This window comes from Platalea leucorodia (genome assembly GCF_965183815.1).
Source record: "Platalea leucorodia genome assembly, chromosome: 5".
Classification (NCBI taxonomy): domain Eukaryota; kingdom Metazoa; phylum Chordata; class Aves; order Pelecaniformes; family Threskiornithidae; genus Platalea; species Platalea leucorodia.
In genome coordinates, this window is record NC_138827.1 from 10,681,852 (window position 1) to 10,703,155 (window position 21,304).

Here is a 21,304-nt window from a genome sequence, read left to right on the forward strand (position 1 = left end):
TACCTGCTTTAGTTTTGCATTTTATGAGCAAAGAGCTACTATCGCTGCAAACTGCCTTGCACCTTTTTCTCTCATGCTAACGATAAGATTCCAGCTTTTCCCGCTGTGTTTACTTTTCTGCATGTAAACAGTAGATTGTGACATTTATTTAAATAGAAAAAAAAATTGTTTTATCAATCCCAGCAAATACATGCAAATGCCCACTAAAACCCAAAAATGCTTCAATGGACCAAATACATTATAAAGATTTACCTGCTTTTTCACATTAAAAAGTTCTGCCTCATTTAGATGTGAAAGTACTAAAAGGTTTTTTGATTTCTAGAAATTGCCTGACTTGAATTCTGTGTGCACTTCAGTGAAGCTGCAGGAGAATATTTTCCTAGTGAAGAAGACAGTCAGCATTTCCAGTTCAGCTGTTTAAGTCAGATACGTGACTTAGCTATACCAAGCACTTCAAAAATCTATATGAGCTGAAAATGATCTTCTTCTGTCAATGTACCTGGGAGTGATTCCATCTGCAATTATGTGAGTCAGAGTTTAGCTTTTAATTGGAGCAGGAGTGAGCTCTTTGTTTTGTGCCATCTGTGCTGTAATTTCTTTCAAGCACAAGTGCTTTTAAATAGCTGAACTCCTTGATTATTTATTTATTTTATTAAATTAATAATTATGTTAATAACTTTGGCATTGCATTTACATTTGGTCAAAAACATATCCATTTCTTACAAAAGCAGTGTAGGAAGGGTAAATGCGGAGCACCCACTTAATGCTGTACCTATTTCGCGGTGAGATTACAAATCCTATTTCGTTCGTAAGATGGTGTGAGCAAGTATTGTAGAAAAGCAATTTTACTTTTGCCAATGTACCTCTTGTAAAGGTCACTGATAGAAAAACCCGTTCTACGAAAACTGTGATTCATGAGATACCTCCCTCAAAACTGTTGAAACTGAATTTCTGTGGGAAGAATAGATGGAAAGGAAAGAAAGGGATGGAGAGTGCTAGTATGCATGGTATGTAATCTGCTATCCATTCACAATCTGGCACACTTCCATTGCTAAGAGGAAACCGAAACGTGCACACTTCCCTTTTTACTTCTGTGAAACAAACCACAGAACCCCTTAATGCAGGCATGCATGCCATAGGATACCGCTGGTCATACGGATCTGTCCCCTGCGCATATGTATACTACATACAAAATGCATATAATCACTTTCACTGGAATGCTTTATGGGGAAAAATGTCTCCCAGGACCTCTCTTTTCACACCATCAGGATTTTAGGGAAGAATATACTACAGAGAAATGTTGTATAAAGATTTCTTTGATCCTTAAAGAAATGTTGCTGTTTGTGGGAGATGTGGGTAACATTTGTTGAAACCAAGCTTAATTTTTCCTATATCCTTTTAGTTCTAACATTTATATTTGAGAATGAAAAAAAAAAAACAGATTAATGCATAAATCTGCTGTTGAATATATATCATGACAATCATTTTCTTATCTGCATATTGTGAGAATTGCAGCTCTCCTCTCCACTTGCAACTACTCCGATGGTTGCTAGGCACTGCCGTACATACTGCAGGATATACATCCGACTGTTGACAGTCTGACATAACTCTGGTGTAGGCCTAGCTCTTCTGAGTGTTGTGAACCATGTGGCAGGTGGTCCTGTCCAGCACTGTGTACAGGGAGGTATTTAATTCATTTGATTGGATGTAGGATTCTTAAGGGGTTAACAGACGGGAAGAAATACTTCATTGGCTTATTATTTCAGTGCCTGACACCTTTATATTCAGAGTAGTGTTCAGAAAAGAGAAAGGGGCTACTCGTTCTGGATCACTGATGGAGAAAATATCCCTACCGCCTGGTACTGAGGAAATGCCACATTTCTGGTATCTTTAAATCCCTGAAGATAAGAAAACAACTACTCATCCACAGCGTCTGAAAACTGTCCCTGTAAAGCCGGCATTATGGCTGTTGTCAGGTTTTGTACAGTACATGGAATGTTTGACTCCCAGTGAACTCAATCTGTCACATCAGAGCTAAACAACTCCTATCAGTGTGAGGCTCTAAAGACTGCACTTTATAAAAAAATGGCATCCTTCTTTAATTTTAAAGTTAAGAAGCCCTTTATGCCTCTGTATAATCTGCTCAAATACTCCAGAGGCAATTATGTACTGCATTATGGCAGATTTAGTTTATCACTTGACTGCTGTGCCTATCTTAGGATCATCACCACCTGATTTATTTTCCCATAACACAGATTGCAGTCCCACCATATTAGACCGGGATCTTGTTAGAGTCCCATTGTCTGCCCATGTTGAAGCAGATGTGAGACATGCCTTCCAGGTGTGCCAGCCAAACTCACCTGAGGTTATGGGAGAGGTATGACTCACTCAAATGACACTCACAAATAAGCAAGGAATCGAATTGTCACCTGGAACGTGTCACCTGAGCAGGTAATGCCATAGCATTGGCCATAATGCACTTGCTGGTGTTCTGGCTCTTACTGCGTTGTGGTTGTAGGTATTGCACGCTGCTTCCGAGTGTGCACACAGCCAATTATGGCATATCAGTCGAGGAACTCGTTAAATTTTGGTGCCTCGTTCCCTTGTGATAGACTGTCTTCCTTAGAGAGAAGTAGAAATCAAATTTCAAATAATCTCTTCCTCTTGGTTTTTGGTTTGGTTTCTTTTTTTCCTCAAAAAAGGCTGATATTCTAGGCTGGTACACAACTTTAAGCAATGTGGTCTCTTTATCTCAGTGAAAATGTTTTTGATAAGTGTGTGTATTTGTTTTTTTTTTAAAGCAAGATCTGCAGAGACATGGGCCTAAGGACCTTATTTTACTCCCTTAGAGTCCTGATTAGTAAAATATTCTCTCCCGTGTCAAACGATGTGGGACAGCCTTGTGGACTGCTTACTCCGCTGGTGTTGAGGTCAGGGATCTGACTTCCCTTTCCAGTAAGGCAGAAAGGAAACTGGATAGAAAAGTGAAGAATAAACACAGACTCCAATGTAAGTTAAATTTCTCTTATCAGTACCCCAGAACATCTGAAATTGTTCCTCAGAAACAGTATTTTGTGCATTGTTATACAGCATGCTTTTACAAGTGCAGATAAATGACAAACTTTTCAGAGACCGAGATAAATCTGTGTACCATCCAGGTATGCAGAACTTCGTATTTTGGTAAAGTGTCTGGTCCTTTATCAGACTATCTTTCCACATCTATCTACTCGGTCCCTGAAGAGAGAAATGATGAGACTGGGTCATACACCCCACCTGACCTTGTCTGGTATCAGGACCTGGAGCAGTTTTGTACCACAGGATATTTTTATCAAAATTCACACCTGGTTCTTTAATTGTACCCAGAAATAGATAGTCTAGAAATGTCTTACATTTTTTTCTGCAATCAGTAGCAATCAGCCAATGTCCATCTGTCTCTCCCTGCCCCTTCCTGTTCAGCATCGGTCTGCTTTTCCGATCCGGATTAATAAGCGGCTTTTCTTGCCCTCATGATGCAGGAACACAAGGCTTGTTCAGAGCTTAAAATCCAAGTGACGATACATTGCAGTATTAAATGCAGGAATTGCGATTCTGGGACTTCTTGCTTTGCGGCAACAATGTAACGTTTATCTTCTAATGTTTTAGCTGGTATTGATTAGCCTTACAAATACTTAACATCTCACTTAATACCTTCTCTTTGGGGGACAAGGAGAAAGGAAGAGAGGCCAGGAGTAAGTTCCTAGAGGAGAAATATGAAAATAGTGGAAAATACTAGTCTGTCACAAATACAACAGAATAATATTTTCTGGTACTCTTTTCCCCAAGAATTTTTAACCATCGTGTAGAAAAGAACTGTATTGATTTATCAAAGAATAGCCACTGCTATAGTTAAATTCATGTGTTGGTTTGATGCACAAGCTAAAGCTGCCCTAGGTCATCTTTAACTGGGGCCTGACGTCTTTCAATATTTAATCAGATGTCAGAACACAACTTGGATCACAAACAAGTTCTGAATATATCCTGCACGAACTGAGAAAAGGGTTGAGAGAGAAAGCCTGTCAGCTCTCTGCCTTTAATGTATCTGTTAAAATAGATTCCAGTTATGCATCTGTCAGTGTTTTTATTAGCTACTTTTATTTCAGTATTCATCCTTTTACAAGTGTTTATTTACATCTGACATATTAAATGTACATATTTCAATCAAGCCTGTGTCAAACAGCTAGTTCAGCTAGTTCAGCCAGTGCTCCAAGACATAACCTGTCCTTTCAGACCTTACTGTCACACTCGTATAGAGTGACGGAAGTGCCACAGCATCGCAACCACAGAGGTTGTACTTACGTAATTGCGCTTTCTCCCCCCCGTTGCAGTCTGTATCATGAACCTGGGGAGTTCTGTCAAACGCTGTCATCTTCAGTACAAATTCTCCAGGTACTGGATTTGGGTTCCTAACACGTGTCCTCAAGTAGGCAACTTACTGGTAATTACATCAAACATTATTTGATGCCGAAAGTTATTCAATATCTGTTTAAAATAACTAGTCTATTAGAGTTCAAATCTATTAAACTTTTCAAATGTAACACATAACCTCTTCTCTTAGGGCGTTATAAGGGTAAGATAAGAGATACTATGGAGCTTGTCAAGGAGCTGTATTGCTGTACTTGTAAACACAGTGATTTAAGAGAACAGGCTTTGATTCCTAATCTCTGAAAATAAGGAAATTTGTTTCTGTCACACTGTGGGTACTTATTAAAAAAAGATAAACTCAGTAAGAGGTACTAATCAGTTCTCTTTTATTTCAGGGAATATGTAAGCCCTTTGAAGATTTCAATGTTTATGCTACATTTTAAACAAGAAAATGAAAGATTGCAGTTAGGATCTTTTTCATAAATTTTCAAACAATATATATCCTTCTGCTGTGGGAAATTTTCTGTACATGGTTCTGTACATCGTTCTGTGACAGTAAAGTCCTTACGCTATTTCCTCAAACAACAGGTGGAATAATGCAAACGAAAGGATTTTGAAGTAACTTACCCTTTCTGTGATGCTATAAAAAAGCAAAGCACCACGGTTTAGCTGGGATAACCTGTTACCCATTTTCCACAGTCATTGGAAATCCCATTCCTGGGGGGCTTTGTTATTGCTTTGGCGTTTTTGGTTGTGTTTTTTCTTTTTTTACAGAGAACATTGGAGAGTTTCTAGAGTACTGCTTACGAGGAGATACCTCTTTGAACTGCACACTGGGCAACTATGATGGTGATGGCCTCCTTCAGGTTTAGGGATTCAGGACTGCAGAGGCAGCACGGTAACTCACAAAGCCTTATTGTTGCAAGGAATAATTACTATTTTCTTCTTGGAAGATGTGCATACTCTCCTGGGCTACTAAACATGAATCAAGTCAATTGCTCGTTTTCACAAAACATGATAATAGCTATTTAATATCAACTGCTCAACTAGCCAAATGTCTGATGGCTGAATTACACGGCAATTTCTCTCCCCCATTCATTCCGGCCCCTGTTTCAGTGACAGCCCTCTGCCTGGCGCTCGGGGCCGGGAGCCGCTGCCGGAGCCGCTCCCGGCTGCCCAACTCTCTTCTCTGCTTACTGCCAGCGAACAAAGAATCTCGAGTTTGTTCATCTAAAAGGGCTGCTGAAGAGTTTAAGGCAAAAAAAGGGACCGTGGCCTACTCCGCGCTCGGCGCCGGACGCCCTGCGCGGGACCCGAAGCGAGGACTCCGCTCCTCGGCGCCCGGCGGGGAGCCAGGCCCCGCCGACGCCGGGCCCGGGCCCGGGCCGCCCCCCTCACAGCGCCGGGGGCCCGGGGGCGGCCGGGGGCCCGCGCCTGTCCCCCGGCCCCGGGCGGCGGGGTCGCGGCCCGCGGCGGCGGTAACGGCTCCGGCGCCCTCCTCGGGAGGCGGCGCGGGGCGGCCCCGGCGCTGCAGGGGCGGGGCCGCTCCCTCCCGTTTCCCAGGGTGCACCGGGCGCGGTGGCTGTCTGGCCACGTCCCCGGGCCACGTCGCTCGGTGCCCGCTGAGCTTACGCCATCTTCGCTCCCCGGCTCCGGGCTGCGCTGCCGCCTCTGCCGCCGCCATGAACATCTTCCGCCTCACCGGGGACTTGTCCCACCTGGCGGCCATCATCATCCTGCTGCTCAAGATCTGGAAGAGCCGCTCCTGCGCGGGTGCGTGCGGAAGGCCGCTGGGCGGGCGAGGGGAGGGCGGCGGGACCGGCCGGGCAGCTCCGGGCCGCGGTGCCTGAGGGGAGCCTCGCTGGGGGCTGGGCGCGATCGCCGCCTTCTCGCCGCGGCGGGGGGGTGCTGCGATGGCCTCTGCCGCCCTTTAGGGACCGCTCCCTGAGGAGAGCGGGGGGCAGCGAGGAGGGGACCCGCCTGCCCCGCTTGCCCCGGAGGCGGCTGTGGTAAAGCGGTGGGGGGGATATTGTCCCCCCTGAGGCGCCCAGTGAAGGCCCCCAGGGCGGGAGGGCAGAACTCGCCCCGGGCAAGTGAAAAAAGGGACGATCGCTCCTCCCGGCGCAGGGGAGAGCGGGGGCTCAGCCCTCGCCCCGACCTTCCTACCTCAGCCCCCTCGGAAGCCAGGGTGCGGGGAAGCGGGTGGGCAGCCGCGGGGGGAGGAAGGGGGAGCCGCATCCCCCCGCTCCGGGGTGGGGGTGCGCTGGTGGGAGCTGCGATTCCGTGCAAGGTTTCGCGGTTGCCATTATTTGTACTTTAATCCCTGAGCACCGCCACTTCGGCTGTCCCCGGGAGGGTCGCCCCTTCCTTATGTAACTGGCCGGCGGCGAGCGAATGAATGGGGAGGCCGGTGTGGGGGGGAGGAATGCGTCCCCCGCGGGGCGGGCAGCCGCCCTCCCCTCCCCGCGCCCGGCCGCTGCCGGCGGAGGAGACGGGGCGCGTTTTCTCGCCCTCCCTGACAGCGCGCAGCCCTCCGCCGGCCTGTTTGCTTGTGCGTGAGAGCTGGTTTTGGTGCAGCGCTGGGAGCAGCTGACTTGCAGTTTGCAGATCCTGAAGTTTCCCTCGCTCTCTCCCTTTCCCTCCCCGCACCGGTTTGCGTTCGCGGCTGACGAACGCGCCCTCTTCTTCCCTTTTGTTTTCCGCTCTCGCCGCGGTAAGAACGAAGCCGCGATTCGTGCCGCTCGTAAGGCTTCTGGGGCGCCTCGTTTGCAGGAGCAGCTGCAGTACAGGGCTGCGGGAGCGAGGTTCCAGGCTGGAGCGAAGAGGCCGTGGGCCGGGATCCTGGCCTGCTCTGACGTGGCAGCGGGAGAGGTGTGGCGGGGAGGCCGCGGGGCGCCGGCCGCCCTCCGGGCCGGGCGCCGGGGAGAAGCCCCGCTCCCGCCGCTCCCCTGCCAGCCCGGCCGAGACGGGCTTGTTCTTCCTCCCGTGTTTTGTACGTGCTTGCTCGGATTCCGTCTGATGTGGGTTTGCTTTTTTCTCTTCTAGTGTACGGTGTGGTGGCTGGAGGGAATTGCAAGCAGTTCTTGTAACTGCCGCATAGCTGGTTTCTTTCTGAAAACTAGGAGTTGCTGTAATTCAAAAGGGGCATTTCAGTGCTCTGTGTATTACATGGGGCAGGCCACCGACCCTGGAAATACTGTTTTTGCTGTGGACTGGGGTTCGACTGTGAGCTTGACTTTGCCTTCTCTCCAGCGAGCTTCTCCTTCGTTAGTAAGAGTGATTATTCTTGAAATCGGGTTGTCGCGCGTTGACGTGAAATGTTGTTCAAATACCGACTTAACGCTGTTGAACAGATGTGTCTGTAAAGTCTTAAGAGCGTGAAGAATTAGTTTAAGCTGCAACCTGAAAGAATTGAGAATGGGGAAATGAAAGAGATTTGCGCTACAGGTAAGAGGAAGTATAGGTTCTGTATGTTTTCATGTCAAGTCCTTTTTTGCTAATCGCTTGATAGTGCAAAAGAAAAAAAATAGTAAATGAATAGCTTTGGTTTTAAACACACTTAAAAACTGTTCTTAACTTCACAACAGAGCTCAAGCAAATGACTCCACCGTCCAAATGCAGTGGTAGCGCAGAACTATTGTTTCTGAGGTCATGGAGCGCAAGAGCTCCTTCCTAATGAACTTTCCTGGCTCAGGCTCTAGTGGATCAGGAATTCTGTCTGGATCTGGCAGGAGAGTGCCTGGCCTTCTCCAGCTCTTCTGTAGAGTTCTGTCCTCTGCCTGACTTGAGAAATGCAGTCCAGATTACGAATAACAACAGAGTTAATGATCTAAAAACTAAATATCTCTTGCTGTCTGAAGAAGGAAAATGAGAAATTCTAGTGCAAGGCTAAAATTCAAATAGGGTTTTAGCCAAGAGATTCTTAAGTGACCTTTGGACGTGAGGTTATTTACACAGTATAGTACAATGTAACCTAGTCCCGTCTTTCTGCTTAAAAAGTGATCTGATGTTGTTTTCCTGAAGTCAGTTGTGATTGAGGATCTCTGTTACTAGGGATTTATTCATAAGAAAGTAGACTCATACCAATCATTATCTTTGGTACTGCTTTCTCCAACAAAGAAGAGTAAGTGGGCCTATATTACATAGGGCCCTCCATTCTTCCCTTTACCAAATTAGCCCGTGTCCCTGAACACAAACATACATGCATGGACTCTTCCAGCAGTAAATGCCTGCTTCATTCATTTTCCTGAGCGAAAATATGAAACGGGGACGTGTTGTCTGGGATTGTTTTTTTGGTGTCTTCCAGTTCTGCCTGAGTCCTTAGGAGTAAATCCAGATCCATGTTACTTCTCTGAGATTAGTGTCTGAGGCCTAACAAGTTTGTCTAGAATGAGAGGAGCACCTCAAAGGAGCACGAGATTTTATTTTTGGGGCTCCATCCTGTTCCTTGTAGTGGTTTGTTGCTGTCAGTTGTGGTTTCTACTAATAAAAACTTCATAAATGTATATTTGCATGAAAGATGTTTGTAAAGTTGTACACAAAGAAGTTGTACACAAAAATAACCCCTAAACAGTTACCAGTTAATGCTGAGCAGCTGCTAAGTGCCTATTGTTAGTGTGCTTTTAGCGATTCCTTTACATTGCATATTAGAGCAGTTCATAAATTAAATAAACTTACACCTCACGGATATTGGCGACTAAGGAAATGCGGGCAAACCAGCTGCTGCTTTAACTGCGCACTTCTGAAGCAGTAGAAGCTTAGAAAATAAATAAAGGCTTCTAACTGCTAAACTGTAGGTTGTGATCCATGAAGAGCTGGCAAACCACATGGTGCCGACTCCTCTCTTCTGATTGCATCTGTGTGTGTCTGAGGCCTTTGTTCCAAGAGGAGCTCGGAGGCCTGTAAAAGCAGCTGGAAATGAGAGGGAGACAGCCTGCCTACCTCTGCTGCAACCTACTGTTTTCTGAAGACGCATCAGTCCCAGTTTTCTTTCCTAAGAAGTGACTCCTCTAACTGAGGAAAATAGGTGAGGCTAGGATAATCTGCATTATGAAGCAGTCTGTTTTCAGTGTTTGACAAACTTAATTTTTTTTTTTCCTAATTTAGTCAATATGTTAAAAAGAGAACAAGGGGAAAGCAAATCAAGTCATTGTTTCAGAGCTGGCGGGGAAGCAATTTTTTGCATGACTGGTTATTTGAGTTTCCAAATTTAGAATTTGGAAAAATGTTTGCCACTCCAAATAACAGCTCACAAATAATTACTAGGAGCCATGGAGAATGTAGCAGGTAACTCCATTATTGACTTCATGTCATAATTAGGAAATTCATGAGACTTGAAGAATCCTGTGCTTTCAAACGTTGTCATGTTCCGACTGTATTTTCTAATCCATTCCAAGTCAAATTAGATTGTTTGCACTGTGAATTACTGCCTGAAAATTGATTTGCTTTTCTCAGTGTCATTTGTCAAGTGGTAAAGGTGACCTGCAGTTGCAAGGCTGTCAAATTATATGCTGAATACTCTAAAACAGTAGCGTAGATAGCGAATGTGTAATACTTTTGCTAGGTAATATAGCTGTCTCTCATAATTTTGTTTATGTGTCTACTATGGACCAGATCATACGCTATGTTGAAGACTTTAGACAGTACTTTGCCATAGGCTGCTGCGAATTTGTCTGTATTTTCTCAAAAAATGCTGCTTTAGGTAGGTTTTGAATTTCTTCTCTCTCTCTCTCTAGAGGAAAATTTTGCCTTTCTCAATTGACAAATTTCTGTTTAGAGTTAGGTTCATTTTTTTAAATTGCAACTACAGGATTCTTGATGTTAGCATTTTATTAGCAGAACCAAAGAAGTTGTGGTTCTGTGGCTGATGTGGACTTTATACTGAACAAAACTTTTTTTTAATTAAATACTTCAAGAAGTCTGTGAAGTTTCCGTTACAAAGTATGGACTGGCTTTCCTTAGAAAAACTTCAGTTTGTAGATTTTATGGTTGTGATGTGCAGTTCATAGTCAGTCAGTAGTGTACACGCTCCACAGCCAGACTGACTGAATGCTTCTGCTGCTGCCTATTGCTCTTTGCCTAACTCACAATAGCAAAATGAAGTTGATGAGAAAAGCAGTACAATTTCAGCTCTGCTGTCCTCCCTGGCTGTGAAAATCAGCTGAGCTTTTGAATTAAAGTTTCATGCTATTGCTTTTAGCCAAACGAGAGTGCAGAAGTTGAAGGAGTTTTTCCATGTGTGAGGATGAATCAAAAATGAGAGGTTTGGCGCTTCGAAATTTGAGCGCAGTGCTTGGGAAGAAGAAATACAAATGTGTGTGTTTAGCTCAAGACCTAAGTAATGTTTGTGGGAGTAAAAGGAAAGGGAGAAGGATGAGAATAACGGCATTGTAGTCTCAGTATATTGCAGTTACCAACCATGAGCCAAGGTCAGTGCTGCAGCAAGTAAATTGATATATTTCCTAAAGTTTTGAAATACATCAGATTCATACAGCAGAGTGCTTACCTGTTTGCTCCCCCTGTTTTAGCTAGTGATATAGATCTTACTTTCTCCCAGTTTGCCTGTCTCTCCATAGGTCTTTGGTTTAAACTTTGAATCTTGCCTAGTCTAGCCTACTTAACTTGAAAATTAATTTAAAATTGGCTTTAGGACGTGTTTCAGGAACATTTGGCTATTCTAAAGATTCAGAATTCGGTGTAAATACTGAAAGCCTTAATAAAAATTAGAACTTTTGGGTTGGGGGGGGAGGTGAGGCTGGCAATGGCTTAGAGGAATTTGTCAAGTATATTACTTGTATTTATGTAACAATACATCCAGGTCCAAATTGTAGCCGTTATCAATAATTAATTGTCGTGGTTTAACCCCAGGCAGCAACTAAGCACCACGCAGCTGCTCGCTCACTCCCCCCACCCCAGTGGGATGGGGGAGAGAACTGGAAGGGTGAAAGTCAGAAAACTCGTGGGTTGAGATAAGAACAGTTTAGTAATTGAAGTAAAATGAAATAGAATAGTATTAATAGTAGTAGTAATAGTAATAATAATATACAAAGCAAGTGATACACTATACAATTGGCTCACCACCCGCTGACCAACGCCCAGCCCGTCCCTGAGCAGCAATCGCTGCCCCCCCGGCCAACTCTCCTCAGTTTATATACTGGGCATGACACCATACGGTATGGAATAGCCCTTTGGCCAGTCTGGGTCAGCTGTCCTGGCCGTGCCCCCTCCCAGCTTCTTGTGCACCGGGCCGAGCATGGGAAGCTGAGAAGTCCCTGACTGGTGTAAGCACTGCTTAGCAACAACTAAGCATGTTATCAACACTATTCTCATCCTAAATCCAAAACACAGCACTATACCAGCTACTAGGAAGAAAAATCAATGCTATCCCAGCTGAAACCAGAACATTAATGTATGCTTTTTTTGCTGTTCACAGTTATTTACTAAAAGAAAAAAGCACGCTAAATAATCTAACATAACTATATGCTGTAGCATGATGCTGTACTGTAATCTGTCCAGATGGATTTCTTTGTCCTGTAAGTTTTGACCTTAGGACAGCGTGGCTTGCTGAGAGGTTTTATTATCATGAGAGCAGGGCTCCGTCAAGAGTTGCAAGGTCAGCGAGCACACCTGGAATGCACCTGAGAGTGCTGCTTCAGCTGTATTTGCAACATAGTTCTAGTTCAAGAAATGTCAAATGTATTTTTTTTCCTAAACTTTGGGATGTGTTTTTGGTTTTTTTTTTGTTTTGTTGTTGGTGGTGTTTTTTTAAATACTTACGGCTCTTGTTTTATAGTTCTGCAGTCTGTATAACTGTAGGTTTTAAGGCATTTGCTGTTTCCTGTAATACAGTTGCTTATGGGCAGTTGGGTTGTTCTGCAGGTAGTACATTAGGCTCACCTTGTAGACATTTCACATATGAAAGATGCAAACAAAACCCCTTTTTAATTGTTACTGTGTCAGCCATTCCTGTACTGTATGTATAAACATAAAGTCCCTTCATCTGTGTCAGCTTATTCAGTGTTTCTTAAGCCGGAGTGAAAAAGGAGTTCAATAACCATAGCAGATAGCCTTTCTTCTAATTGCTTTGTGGCTCTGTTAGTAAAAGCCTTTCTCAGAAATATCTCTGTATAAAGGGACAAGCATTTTCAGCCTTGCAACATAACCGTCTCCTAGAGAATATTTTTCCCCCTTGTTTTTTGAGCAATATTTGCATGCTTAGCTGAACAGATTCAAATATTTTCACCCTGGATGACTGAAAACAAGAATAATTGGAATAACAAGACAGAGACGCAGGCTAGGTTGTTTTGTCCCCCTGCTGTGACACACCACCACATCAGTATTATGGAGCGATGCTTCACCTCAGTTTTCAGAAGCTTTTAGTGACTGTGCAAAGCTTTTATGCTTCTAACTGCTCTAGTGCCTGAAGTTAAGTACAAACAAATGTTTTCATGTTGGGGCTTTGGCCTAAAATCAAAAGTTACTTTGAAGATGCAGTGTAGATGTCTGTCATTTTAACTCACTTCTCTCTTTTCTTATTTTGTTATGGTACATAGTAACATCTGTTTTTCACTGTTTGATACCATTTTTTTCCCACCATGTGGTCAATTAAGTTCCTGAATTGAATTGCCTTACGTTTTAAAATCAGTGTATTTCTTTAAAATCCCATTATTGGTGCGAGCATACTTTCTGATTATCACTGGATCTGTAGTATCTATTGCCCTTGTACCTTTCTGGCTGTTCAGCATCTAAAGAAGGTAATGAGGCGTGTGGCAGCACTCTGAAAATGGAAAGCTAATACAGCCTTGCTGCGTGGTGCCCAATGATAATGCAGCACAGATAGTTTAATCTACAAAAATATCACCTGCAAGCTGTTGCTGTGAGTAACTTCTAAACCTTGTGTAGTGCTAGCACTTTTCCAGTGCAATGGTGTATAGGTAACTTACATTCACACTACTGAGATACATGAACTGACAGTTCTGTTTGTACAGCTTAGTTCTGGAAGCCTGGATTTTGTCCTAATTTTGTAATCAACTTGCTTAGAAATTAAGGGTATATCCTTTCTCATCCTTGGCATCAAGTGTTTTAAAGCACATCCACACTTTTTAAATAATTAATTATTTCCTTTATCGCTTTAGGTATTTCTGGGAAAAGCCAGCTTCTGTTTGCACTGGTCTTCACTACCCGTTATCTGGACCTCTTCACTTCATTCATTTCATTGTATAACACATCTATGAAGGTAGAGTATACTGAAGGGTTAGAAAAGCTAGTAATGTTGCATGCAGAATGCATAATTGCATTAATAAAAGCCTCTTTAAATCACCCACTGCACAATTATTACAGAATAAGTTCTAGATGGGCTCTGGATAAAGAATGTGGAAAATGGACTGAAAACCGTACTTTTTTCTACACTCTACATGCAATTTTTTTTAAAAACTGTTTGTTTGTTGGGACTGTGACATTTAGAACAAATGCTATTTTGATTATTGAAAGTAAAAGCTTTTGGAAAAATGGTTCAAATAAATTGTATTTCTCAATTGAGACGTTAGAGCTTACGTAAATCTCTTTTTATCCACTGCAAGGTAAATTAGTATTCAAAATGCATTGCCAGAATTGTAGCTAATGTCTGGTCAGAGGCTGATCAAAAATTGACAGGAGTACGCTTTTAGGAATGTAGCTTCCATCAGATTATACCCCGTTCGCTTGCCCACTCAATGTGAGTGAGCCCAAATTTGTTTTTGTTATTTCTTATTTATTCCTGCAATTTCTGATGCTGACTACAAGAAAATAAAGCAGTAGACTGGGAGAGTGCAGCATGTTTGTGGCACCAGTACAGATCGGTGCGTTTGTGGCACTAGAGCAGACACCTTTTAAATTCAGTTCCTTTATTCTTGGATTTTCTTGGTGCTCTTCAACGTTAGTTCAGAGGATAGCATAACTTTGCCAAGAGGAGAGACAAGGTAGTCAGTAATGCAAAACGTACTGAAGAATTAGGGGAAAAATTTTAGATCTTAAACCCACTCACACTGTTGTCTTCTAACAAGTAAACCGTGTATGCTTAAGTTTTAATATTAACAGTCTAGATGAAGAACTGTGAATTAAGTAAAACGTTCTTGAAACACAAGCTTTTTTCCTATGTAATTTCTGAGAATATTGAAAGCTACTGTTGAGTGCACTAAAAGAGCAGCTAGGTTTTTTGCAATTTATTTACTGGTTGTGATTCCGGGTCATGACCATGTCTTTGTTCTGCAGCCCTCTTACCCAGAAAAGGAATGAATATGGGAAATGACACTTGTGATACTCAACTTCATACTAAACTGAGTCTTTCCAGTAACGAGTGGTCCTCTGTTCAAATCCAATATTAACTTGCAAAATGGAAGCCTCTGCTACAGTTTCAAAGGTTACTGCTTAGAGAGACTGTTAGATGTAATTGGCTTTTCAGCCCATTGTTGTAGTGCCAAGACAAAGCTGCTTGAGTGTCCCAACGCAGTTTCTCGTTCTATCTACACGTATTTAGGAGTATGTAACATTACACAGTTGTAGAGAACATGAACTCTACTGTAAAAATAAGCTTACCCAGAGCATAACTAAATGAACTTTCTAATTTGAGGAAAATGCTGTAATTGGCAGCAAAAAAAGTTGTTGATCTCTGTAGAGTTAGGATTTTCTTCAGTACTTTTAAAGAAATATTAATTAAACTACAGGTGCCAGCTTGCTGTATTTGTCTGGCAGTGATCATCAGATATTTAGGAAAATAAATTTCTTCTGCGTTCCAGGAATATATACAGAAATACACAAATTGGCAATATTTCTGCGTTTCTTAATGACCTGCAGACTTTAATTTTTGTGATTTGTAGCATTCTGTATCTTACAGTTTCTTTTTCATGGTACCTGTATCTGAGTATTGGATGCATTTCTGTTGGTGCACTCTGCAGTCATTTTTCTACCATTCTTTTATTTTATTTTGCTATCTTTAAAGATGAAACTTTTTGAGTGTCCCAAAACACACTGTAATACTCATGAAGAAATCTATAATAAGGAGTTGGGGTTCATTCACACTTTCTTAGTGTCTTCTATGACCATACCAATTATGATTAGTTTACACCTGTAGTAGGGATTCCCTGTATCTGATATCCTGTCCTGTGGTCCTTTATCTCCAGTCAGCCGAGGTGCTAGCATAGTAAAGAGTCCTTGGTTCTGAGCTCGTTGATATAGTATTTGTAGCATTTTGTACCTGTGAGCAGCGCTTTTAGTGATTAGTAGCATCTGCAAACAATGGGTTTTTAAATCTACTACTTTTCAGTTGTAGAGAACCTATATTTAATGTGATAAATGGTTTGGAATATTTAATCTTTGTGATGAAACTGAGGCAGAAGCTAAACTGTTTGTCTAGTCTACTGTACTGTTGTCTCCAGGACAATGTGAGCTCTCTCCTGATGGTAGCAGATTGACCTTTAGAAAGTCTCTCTGATTCTGTTTTCTCATCTGTAAAATAAGGCTATTTGCCTATTCCATGGGGAATAGCTATGAAGTCTACTGTACCAGAACAATTAAAAATGGTAATATTAGACATCAGCTGAAATTGAAACTGCATTCTGGTTCAGTGCTTCTAGCAGTCTGTTAGTTTTGCAGGTTTTCTGGCCTGTTGGCTGGTGGAGAACGCTGGCCACTTGCCACTCTTCAGATTTCAGAGATGCTTAAAGGTCTAAATCAAATCAGCTAATTTGTGATATGTTGAATGGCTGAGTCTGGGGCTTATTGACTAGGTTTTTTAATTGCCACGTGAGCCACACCGCTCCCAGGCTTTTTGAATGTAAAAAGACCCTTTCCGTCATTATGGCATGTATGCATGTGCACATTTTTAACGTAAATGTTTTGGGCCAGTGCTTCCGCTGCAGTAGCAGAACGGGTATTCCTTCTCCAGTCAGTTCCTTAGTTCTGCCTACTCAGGAAAGGGTCTTTAAAGAAACTTTGGAGAGTCGCTTCAACCAGAGGCAAGGTGATGCTTTTAAAGCAACAAAACCAGTAGAGCCCAGAGTCATTGGTTTTGAATTATTACTCTGATGAGAAAAGTTAAATACTGCCACATAGCCTGGAACTGCAAAGGCATGTAAACAAACAATACAAACAACCAAAAAAGACAGCACTTATTCCTCTTAGTGCCTGGGAATATCTTTGTTCGGTGAGTTTGATCTAATCCTGCAACCTGTATGGGTTGTTTTGTTTTTTTGTTTTTTCTTTCCTTGCTCTTTAGCTTATCTACATTGCTTGCTCGTATGCCACTGTGTATCTGATCTACATGAAATTTAAGGCCACCTATGATGGAAACCATGATACATTCAGAGTGGAGTTTCTGATAGTTCCTGTCGGTGGACTCTCATTTCTTGTCAATCATGACTTCTCTCCTCTGGAGGTGAGTTGATTGTGGGCAGGAGGATATACTTTTTTCTCGAAAATATTTAGAACTTGAAGATGAGCATTTTCAGGCTGATTGAGGAATGCTTGAAAGATGCCTACGTTTAGTAGGTTCAGGCTATTCCTCTTTCCGTAATGCATCTTTACAGTGTAGATTTCTGTGAAAATTTAAGGCTCTTCAGGAGACTAGCATTATTATCAACATTGATTATTTTATTAAGCAGAAGACCATCTTTTTTCCAGTATATTCTGATGGTTATATAAATTCAGAAGTATCCTTCCTTTTGTTATGTTTGTTAAAGAAATGCCCCAGAATGCAGTTTGTGAATAGTTGGTGCCACCTGGTGAAAACAAAAAGAATTATAACACTTCTTACATTTTGTAGAATCGCAAATGGTTGAGAGTATTAGGAAATTGCATTTCAAATACAATGCAATTCTATGTGTTTTCCTATCAGAAAAATTATATTAAAATTTAATTGTAGAGAGTTCAAACAGGTAATTTTTCTCATGAAATAGAGAATAATGTTAGATGCTTATTTTAAGTGGACTGAGCTGCATTTTTATATTTATTGGAGTTAAATGATTTTATTAGAGAGTAAAGAAATCTTAATTGCAACACTTCGAGACATTATTTTAAATTTTGTTCTGTATTAGCTCATTCTTTAAACCAATAGATTAAAAAAGTGGGAAGAACATGGGGAAAAAGGGCTTCATCTTCCCTGCAGCTTTTCACAGCACCAGCTCTAAGCTGTATTTCATGGTACTGTGAATCCTGAACTGATGGATACACATAAGTTTCCTCACGAGTAAGCCTGTGCCTGCCAGCTCACTAGACAGCTGGTTTGGAGAGTCTGTTGTCTGCCAAGAGAGTTGTTCCCTTGTACTGACCCGTGGTTGATTATGAAGCTTTCACGTAGTTTTTCCTGTACCAAGGATAGTTTACCAAAGTACTGTACCTGTTCATAACATTGCTAGAGAGTGAAAAGTCAAGCCAAGTCAAATATCTTCTTTGCTTTTGTTATCAGTAAAAGAGTTGAATCTACCTGTGGTGGGTTTTTTTTTCCCTTTCAGATACTGTGGACCTTCTCCATCTATCTTGAATCAGTTGCTATTCTCCCTCAACTTTTTATGATCAGCAAAACTGGGGAAGCAGAGACCATCACTACTCACTATCTTTTCTTCTTGGGTCTGTACCGTGCCTTGTACTTAGTCAACTGGATTTGGCGCTACTACTTCGAGGGATTTTTTGACCTCATAGCTGTTGTTGCTGGTGTGGTCCAGACCGTTCTTTACTGTGACTTCTTCTATTTGTATGTTACAAAAGGTAAGTAGCGCAATAACTTCCAGCTGCAGGTTGTGGAATGTAGCAATTAACACGTTTATAGGGATCTGCTACATCGACATTACTAGGTTGTTAATTCTCTGTGCAAATTATCGCTGAAAATCTCCTTGATAGATTTATCAAGTACACTTTCTGCTAGTGTGGGGCATTTCTGAGGATTGTTTTGAGTATGGACAGAATATAAATGGTCTGATGAACTTAATTGACAAATTTAAAATTTGTATGGCTAAACACATGTTGCTGTTGTCTTCCATCGATAAGCACGATCCTCATGCTTCTCCTTACAACATACACTGCTTTGTGCTGATTCCACACCTACAGACACCTTTCTCAGTGTTTTAAATACCTTAAGAGTCCAAAGAATTTTGGATGTTTCTGTTTATGCTAAGTGTAGGAGCAGTCATTTCTGCTGGGTGCATTAGTAAATCTGCCCTTACTCACATTACAGCTTCCATCATGTAACTACAAAGCTATATGGGGCTGTGTTCATAACCCTGAAGAAACCACTGTCATAGGCTATTGTGTCCTGAGGGTGAAAAGCGAGAATTCCAGGGTGCCACAAGAGGGCAGGATTGGAATAGTTGTTAATTCATCATAGTTTTGCCAGTAGGTATTGAAGAGAGAGGGGAGCTTGGGAGGACTGTCCGCGGTGCACCCATTTTGTGACGAAGTGCCTCTGTGTGATAGGTTTTGGTCCCTGTGACGTTTTAGCAGTGTGTGCTTCTACTAGGTCACATCTTTGTTTTGCTAACTGTTTTCTTTCCTGCTTTTCCTTACAGTACTCAAGGGAAAGAAGCTCAGTTTGCCAGCGTAAGTGCCAAAAAAAACATCACCAGCATCTGTCCTTTTGGATGCTTGGACAGAACAATCCTTATCACAAGCAAAGGCGAAGATGCTTGAGACAGAAAGTCAGAAACACAGCTCTTTATAGTGCAGGTAGTCATCAGCGGCTCTGTAAGAACGGAGGAAAAACAACCAGCAGATTTCTGTTTGATGCATCTTGCCTTTATCTTTTTTATTACTATGTATAAAGATTTTTTACATAAAGAAACTTATACTGTATTAATAAATTCAGTGTATGGTTTCAATTGGAATAGTTCCAAAAGTGAGATTTTTGTGAGATTGTTTATGACCAGGAACAAGTGCAAACTTTTTTTTAATTTTCAAGAATTTCTTTGAAATGACTGATTTTTTTTTTCCTTTTTTTTTTTTTTTTTGTTTTCAGTGCACAGATATGTGCATCCTTGATGGATGGTAGTCATCTGTTCTTTCCCTTTGATTCGATTTTCATTCCACTATATTTATTTTTTTCCAAAAGGTGAATATATGTCAACTCTAAATCTGAAACCACCAATATTTGATGTGATGTGCTGGTGCCCAGTCTTTGTGCCATCTGCTGACATGGAGTTCCTATTTAAAATATACGTTGGTGCCAGAAGGGGACCAGTCACGTTTTGTAGTTGTTCCCCTTCTAAGACAGGCTGATGGCGAGAGGACAGTCAGGAAATCTCTTGGGGCCGCAAGGATGGGCCCTTTCCTGTTTTGCCATGATGTTTGGGAAGGCAATCCCAATATCGAAAGCACTTGGCAGCGCAGGTCGCGAAGGGTAGAAGATGGGGTTGTGTCGCTTAGTGGCAAGTGTTTGCGACTGCGTTCTTTGTCCAGGACAAGAAGGTTAAAGATCTTGGATGTACAGCCCTGCTACACCATTGCCGCTATAGAAACGGGGGACTTGTAAGTTGTTGGTTACAGTAATCTGTAGGTGATCATTTTAAACAATATCTACATTTTCTTTTTAATGAATGCTTTATAAGCAACTTCCATGTTCAGCTTCAAGTGGTTTTTGATGTCACTTTTGGACAATTATTTTTTTTTATAAACTTTTCAAAATCAGCAGCACCAGTTACCATTCTTTATCCTTTAGATGATTCCCTTTTTTTACTGAGCTGTTGCATGATTTATCCTGTGTTACCATCCTCAATAAACACTTTATGAAATGGTGAAGATGTTGGGGTTTTTTATTCCTGAATTAGTTTTCTGTTAGCCTGAGACCGGATGAAAAGCTGTAGTAAGGCCGAGCTGCTGCATGTCATTGTTTGCTCTGTTGCACTGTGCGGTGCCACGAGGGGCATTACCACTGAATGCAGCAATGGTGACTTAGTTCCGCTCGTTTTGGAAGAGCTCAGTCTCCAGCCTAGCACAGAGAGAGTCTGGTGCTCGTGTATGCATTTGTTTTATCGTTAAGACATCGTTTATCTTCTCTAACTGAGTGAACCATCATTATCCCCCTCGTTAGTGATGGTTAGCATCACTAACCCCAACTGCGAACAGCGCTTTTTATTTGCGGAGTGTGCATGCCGAGATGCCGCAGTCTCCAGTCTCTCGGATGCTATGCGGAGTATCCCATTGCTCTTCAGTCTTGCATAGAGCCAAGGTCTGTCCCGTCATGAAACGCAAGGGCCTGGTTGTAGCTGTAGCCGCAGGGCTACGCGAGGTAGCCGCAGGGCTGGTGAGCGCGGGCGGGAGCGCCTCGCGGCCGGGCAGGCTGTTTGCTGCCGGGCTGTCGGCGTTGTCCTGCAGCCGCCGAGCGTCCCCCCCGGGAGCTGTGCCGGAGGAGCAGGGGCCTGTGCCCGAGGCCAGGGCTGGCATAACACAGCAGCCGTAACGCCTCCCGCCTCGAGGACACGCGTCACCGTTCTGACTTGGCTCGTGCGGCCGCTGCTGGGCGGTTGCTGGTTTTCTGCGGCCCGGTGGCGGTGCCGCCCGGTGGCCGCCCGGGCGGGACGGGCCGCTGGGACCCGCAGGCGTTCGGCGCAGGCTCCGTTCCGCCCCCCGCGCGCTCCCCCCTTCCCCGCGGCCCCGGGCGCGGCTGCGGCGGCAGCGGAACGGGCGGTGACACCGCCCCCGGCTCGCGGAGCGCCCCCGGCGCGCGCCCACCGGCGCCCCCGCCCCTGCCGGCCGCTCCGCGCGTGCGCCTGCACCCCGGGCGGGGCGGGCTTTCCGCGGCGGGAAGGCCGGGCCCGCCCAGGGCGCGTGCGCGGCTTGGGCCAATCGGGGCCGGGGAGTGGGGTATGTCCACAGGTGCGTCATGACGTCACCTTCCCGTCACGTGCGGCCTGCCCCCGGGCGGGCGGTGTGGCCTGCGGCA

At 43.4% G+C, this 21,304-nt stretch overlaps 2 protein-coding genes across 2 annotated transcripts in view; both read left to right on the forward strand.

Moving 5' to 3' along the window:
- The window catches only part of OTOA (otoancorin), a gene marked incomplete at both ends in the record, with an annotated part of 45,086 nt that extends 39,813 nt beyond the window's left edge, over positions 1 to 5,273 (forward strand). Inside the window, one exon of the mRNA XM_082313988.1 lies at positions 5,176 to 5,273. Coding sequence (XP_082170114.1) covers positions 5,176 to 5,273 — 98 coding nt within the window. The remainder of the gene's footprint in view (positions 1 to 5,175) is intronic.
- Positions 5,274 to 5,993: 720 nt separating this feature from the next.
- Positions 5,994 to 20,400, forward strand: KDELR2 (KDEL endoplasmic reticulum protein retention receptor 2). Its single transcript, XM_082314245.1, has 5 exons — positions 5,994 to 6,174; positions 13,536 to 13,636; positions 16,652 to 16,810; positions 17,886 to 18,138; positions 18,936 to 20,400. The coding sequence occupies exons 1-5, from the start codon at positions 6,084 to 6,086 to the stop codon at positions 18,968 to 18,970; spliced, it is 639 nt and encodes a 212-aa protein (XP_082170371.1). The 5' UTR covers positions 5,994 to 6,083; the 3' UTR covers positions 18,971 to 20,400.
- The last annotated feature ends 904 nt before the right edge of the window (positions 20,401 to 21,304 follow it).